General features: G+C 47.2%; 1 protein-coding gene across 1 annotated transcript; it reads right to left on the bottom strand.

Moving 5' to 3' along the window:
* Positions 1 to 245: 245 nt before the first annotated feature.
* PDP2 (pyruvate dehydrogenase phosphatase catalytic subunit 2) lies at positions 246 to 3,944 on the bottom strand. The gene is made up of 2 exons (XM_065733170.1): positions 3,886 to 3,944; positions 246 to 1,906 (listed from the first exon to the last, which is right to left on the bottom strand). Exon 2 carries the CDS (start codon positions 1,845 to 1,847, stop codon positions 246 to 248), a length of 1,602 nt encoding a protein of 533 aa, XP_065589242.1. The 5' UTR covers positions 1,848 to 1,906; positions 3,886 to 3,944.
* Positions 3,945 to 5,104: the final 1,160 nt, after the last annotated feature.

Genomic DNA, 5,104 nt, shown 5'->3' with positions numbered 1-5,104 from the left:
AATCTTTAGTTCAGCTGTGCTGCAGTGAACTTTTATCAGAACATTTTTCTTCAGTGTACAGACTTGGAAATCCAGGGAACTGTCAACAAATTCACATGTAGAATTTGTTTTGGTTTTTTTTCCCCAAAACTAGTAAGTAACAAGAAGGTTTATAACACTGGAAACAGCTTGACTATCAAGGAAAAACAGTAATGGCTTTGATATCAAGGTTGGCTGGCAGTACAGAATAGCAGCAATGCAAGTCTCTATTTGTTGTCCCTGTAATAATTTTCAATTGCTTCTGAATTAAAGTACACTACAGTAATTGTGATATCATCTCTGTACATCCTGGCAAGGTCTTCAGGCAGTGTCAGCATTGCAGCAAGTTTCTCTTGGTCCACTTCCCCATATTCATTATTCCCAACTGCATGCCGTATCAAGTGGGTCGCTATGTTCTGGTCCAGTGAGGTAATACCCCTGTTTTTCCTCTGAAGTAACAGGTTGTGCATATAACCCAAATTAACTGGTTTCTCAAAAGCTAGTTGTGGTTTCTGCACATGAAGCTCTGTAAGGTGTCCAGCAACTAGTTTTACAACCTTTTCATTACTGAGCATCTCCCATAATCCATCTGAAGCAATAACAAGAAACTTATCCTTGCCTCTTAGTTTGTGGTATGTGACTTCAGGCTCTGCTGTTAAATATGGGGGTGTATGGTAGTTCGGAGGAACATACTGATAAATATTTAAAGCCTCAACATCACCGCTATTCTCAATAACGCTGTGTTGCAATTCTTTACTCCATTTTAATTGCACATCTCCAAAAGCTCTGGAGGGCATGAGAATCCCCAGTAATCTGTCATTCACAAATAGCGTTTTCTCCTCAGATCTAGGATGCTCTCTCCTTAATCTTCTGATTTCAGATTCATCATAGGCATTGTGATCTCGGGTTAGAGGGAGAGCAGACCAAGTTCCATCTTCTTCATGAACCCCTAAAATCGCTCTGCAATCACCAGCATTTGCAACATGCAAGTGAACACCATCAATGTGAGCTACACATGCCGTTGCACCAGAAAAAGCTACCTGAAGGGCAGTGTTCCTCACCAATTCATTTTCCTGGGGAGCCTGAACTTCCAGTGATATGTCCGAGTCTAACCTTTTGAATGCACTTATCATGGCTTCTTCCAAACTAAATCCTGGCTCAATGTCTAGATCCAGTAAGTGTTGCCAGTAAACTCGGAGGCTCTCAAAATACTGTGAAGACATTTCTCGGTACTCTACATCATTTGGATGCTTGTGCAACTGCAGAATAGGAGTAACTGGTTTCATGCACTCCACAGCAAGCTCCATCTCTTCCAAAGTTTGTCGAGACATGAGAGAAACTGCTATATAATGAAGCAGTCTCTCACTCACTGCCTGAGCACAAGCAGAACCAGCATGGCCATCAAAGACACCAAACATCATTCCCCTGGTCTGCAAGCAAGTGGCTGCACTCCTGCGGTCTTCAATAGGAGTATTGGATGCCAGTTGGTTACTTTCAAACTTCAACACAGAATTAGCACTTTTGCAACTGGAATCCAGTATTTTTTGGGATAATTCACCTGCTCTAAGGATGTCATTAATTTGTGATGGAGACAACTGAAAAGAGAATTCCTCTTCTTCGGTGGAGGTGTGCCTGAATGCTTTTCTTAAGGAGAAAGTGTTGTCTAAGCTGCAGGTCCCAGCAGGGTAGAGAAGTGCTCTGGAAAAAACAAGCTTCCATTTTATTTTGTGTCTGTTTGGGACACATATGGAATACAAACGTCCTCTTCTTTGGAAAACAAAGCTGTTCCTTGCTGAGCCCAAGATCCAGGATGATACAGTTCTTGACATTGTAAGTCACTCCAAGAGTAGGAGTGACTTCCTTCAGTCAAACAGGATGCCCTTATAGTCTGCAATAAAAAAATAGATAAAGGTATATGACTTGCAAGTTTCACAAGACGCTTTCTATATAGCAATTTTCTATATAGCGATACGAAGAAGTCTACAGCTCCCAGAAACATTCAAATTGCTATGGATGCAAGCGTCTTAGAAGTGATACTATTTCCATTACTTAATTATAACCTTGGTGAATTTAACTTAGCACATGACTGTCTCTCACCAATTAATTCTTTTTTTTTTTGTGACTACAGCAAGGCTAAGCAGAAGCTCCAACATTACAAGAAACGTAACTTTTCAGTGAAATACCCTGTCTAACAAGACACAGAGGAAACAAACCCCAACAAATTTTTCAGCCTAAGTGGCAATTAATGCCCAACTTTTAAAAAGACTGCTACAGTCCAGCTCTATTAATATATTCTAAAGATCAAAACCAAGAGTACTCAAATTCTACAGAAAAACTGAAAGAAACAGCAAGCAGATTAACATTTTATGTAACTTGCCGTGATCTTGTCTAGAGCAAGCTAGCCTGCCTTTCTAATTCTGTTCCAGCTTACATGCTTGATTCCTTTTATACCTTCCAGGTCTTAACACAGGTAGGATTTTTGCACAGCTGAAGTCAAGCTTTACTGTTTATCACAGCATCGTGCACTTAAACAATGAGGAAGTTATATCACAGTTTTATTGGTAACTTTTACAGCTTCCAGTTAAGCACACTCATTTTTAAAAAGCAATTAAAACAAGCAGCAGTGAAGAGCTCAGCTGCCAAAAGCAGTGAAACCTGGGTCACCTGAGGTTCTTCAGTTTCCAAGGAAGAGGTCCATCACACCACTTCCTCCTTTAAATCAGGCGTTCAAGCTGGGGGAAGCACAAACTGCTGCTAGGCACAACTAGATGCTAACTCCACAACAGAGATTTGCCCCAAAGATTTGAAAAGCTAATTGTGTTGTAGCACTGCAAATACAATTACTCCCAGAAGATCACACCGGCAATCAGTTACAGTTTTCCAGGAGCTCTGAACCACTTGAGGGTGCTGCTGCCATTAGGAGCTCCAGGGCTTATCCCAGAGGTGCTGTGTACAACAGCAATATGAACTGTTAGCAGGGTACGTAGTGAGGAGAAGCAAGAAGTCAGTACAGACAGCTGCATTAAGAACTGTTGTAAGAAACCAGCAGAAGCTAAACACAATCATGAACTATTCTAAACAAAAAGCCAACTGATACAACCCAAGGACTTCAATGAAATTCCATATGGGAAATGAAAGCAAAGTATACCACCACGGCCAAGAGAGGAGAAGAATGGGCGAGCTCCCACCACCATCATCCTGGGGGCCCCAGGAGGACACGCTCTGGTTCACAGTTCTGCTGCCAGCCGGTCAGCACATGGCACAGCCGGTGTCAGTCTGTTGCTCAGTGCGTGCCCACGGCCTCCAGGGACCACAACATCTGACAGCGCCTCGTGCTCTGCTGCTCACAGAGTACAACCTAAACTAAGTCAAGGTGAAGACAGCTGACGCTGCCCACTCCAAAGCAGCTAAGCAAAGCACAGCAGCAGTACCAGACAAACCTTCGTGGCCAACCCTTCCCAGGTCATTAACCGCTCTATTTCTTCTTTCTGGTCCCAACCTCCTGAGCCAGTTGGCACAGAAACAAAGATGACTTTCGTAACCTTGGCTTAAAAAACTCAAAGAAACAGCCGGTTACACAAACCCAGACCCACCGCTAACCAGCGGGGGTCGGTGCCCCCGCAGCAGCCGCCGGGAGCCGCGCCCGGCCCGAGCTGCACGGAACAGCGGTCACTGCTACGAAAGGCAAGGCGCAGGAGTCCACGAAGCAAGAGCCAATTACATAAAGCTCAGCTCCCCGCGCGGCACGCCTACCGCCCAGCACCGCGGCCCGGAGACGGGGGAGAGGGGGTGACCGCTCCCCCAACAAAGCGGCGGACGGCCACGGCGCTATCTCGGCCCCTCCCGCCCCCGCGGCCCCGCACCCACCTCACCCCCGCGGCTCCGTTCCCCGGACGCGGGGCGGACACGCAGCAGCTCCACGCGTCCGCACCACCGCCCGCACCTTCCGGGCCGTGCCGCGCTGGGCGCTGAATGACGGCCGCGCCGCCCAACCCGCGCGGCTGACGGCGGAGCCGCCCCCCCGCACCCCGCCCCGAGGGATGCGGCGACGGGGCGGGGCCGTGGGTTCCTGCGGGTCGCGGCGGAACGGGGCCGGGCCGAGAGGGGCGGTGGCCGGGAGAGGGCGGGGCGTGGAGCAGCGTGCCCGCCCCTGCGCCATGTTCTCGTCCGAGCCGCTGTGGCCGAGGAGGGGCGGTGATGATTTGGCGCGTTGCTGATCTCAGGGGGTCCTCCACGTCAGCCTTTACCCGTACTAATGCGTGGCAGCCTTCATTCCAACCTAACGGCTTCTTCAGCTTCTGTGCCATCTGCAGCAGTGATAAAACCTCATCTGAGAGGTGTGAGGAAAGAAACGGGACCGCTCGGGCTTGCAGTATTTTTCCCCTCGGGAATATCTGATTAGAATTGCAAATTTCTGTGGCAGCAATGGTTTGGTTGCCATGGTGCTCGAAAACACATTTTTTTTCCAAACAGAAAAAGTTTAGTTGATATTTTCCTCAAATGGGAAGGAAGGTTTAGTTTGGTGCTGCGCAGGCACGGGCCCTAAGGAAGTGAGTGTGTGGCCATCACACGCGAGGATAGCTGGTAGAACACAGGTGGAGCTGGGACTTGCCGTGGCACAGAAAGCACAGCAGAGCACCTCAGCTGCCTTTATGAAGGGAAACATACATCTCCAGTACACAAAACACTTGCGTACCTTCCTGCTCAGGGCCTTGAAAAGCAGCAGTTTGCTGGGTGTTTTTTGCCCTATGAACAGTGTCTTGCCTTTTATTTGCTGTATGTCACGTTTTGAACTATCGCAAAAGGTACACGAGCACCTCACGTGCAGAGATCTCTTAGAATCAAAAATAAATAAATCATGAATGAGACTGGGAAAACTTTAGAGTTCACAGTGTCAGTTAAAGCAATTGCAATCCCTGGTTTGGTTACACAACAGATTTCTAATCTCTGATCTTCCTATATAATCTAAAACAAACATGCAAACACCGGGAAAGCAAACAAGCTGCAAGAAATGTCAACAAACAGAGGTAAATGCAACTGTCATCCCAGCTCTTTGCCTTCATTTAACCCCTGCTGTTGCATCAGT

The sequence above is a fragment of the Cyrtonyx montezumae genome, unplaced genomic scaffold, assembly GCF_038088225.1.
Source record: "Cyrtonyx montezumae isolate F1298 unplaced genomic scaffold, pur_monq_1.0 scaffold_17, whole genome shotgun sequence".
In the NCBI taxonomy this organism is placed as follows: Eukaryota; Metazoa; Chordata; class Aves; order Galliformes; family Odontophoridae; genus Cyrtonyx; species Cyrtonyx montezumae.
Note: the sequence above shows the minus strand (reverse complement) of the source record. Positions and strands in the feature narration are given on the sequence as shown.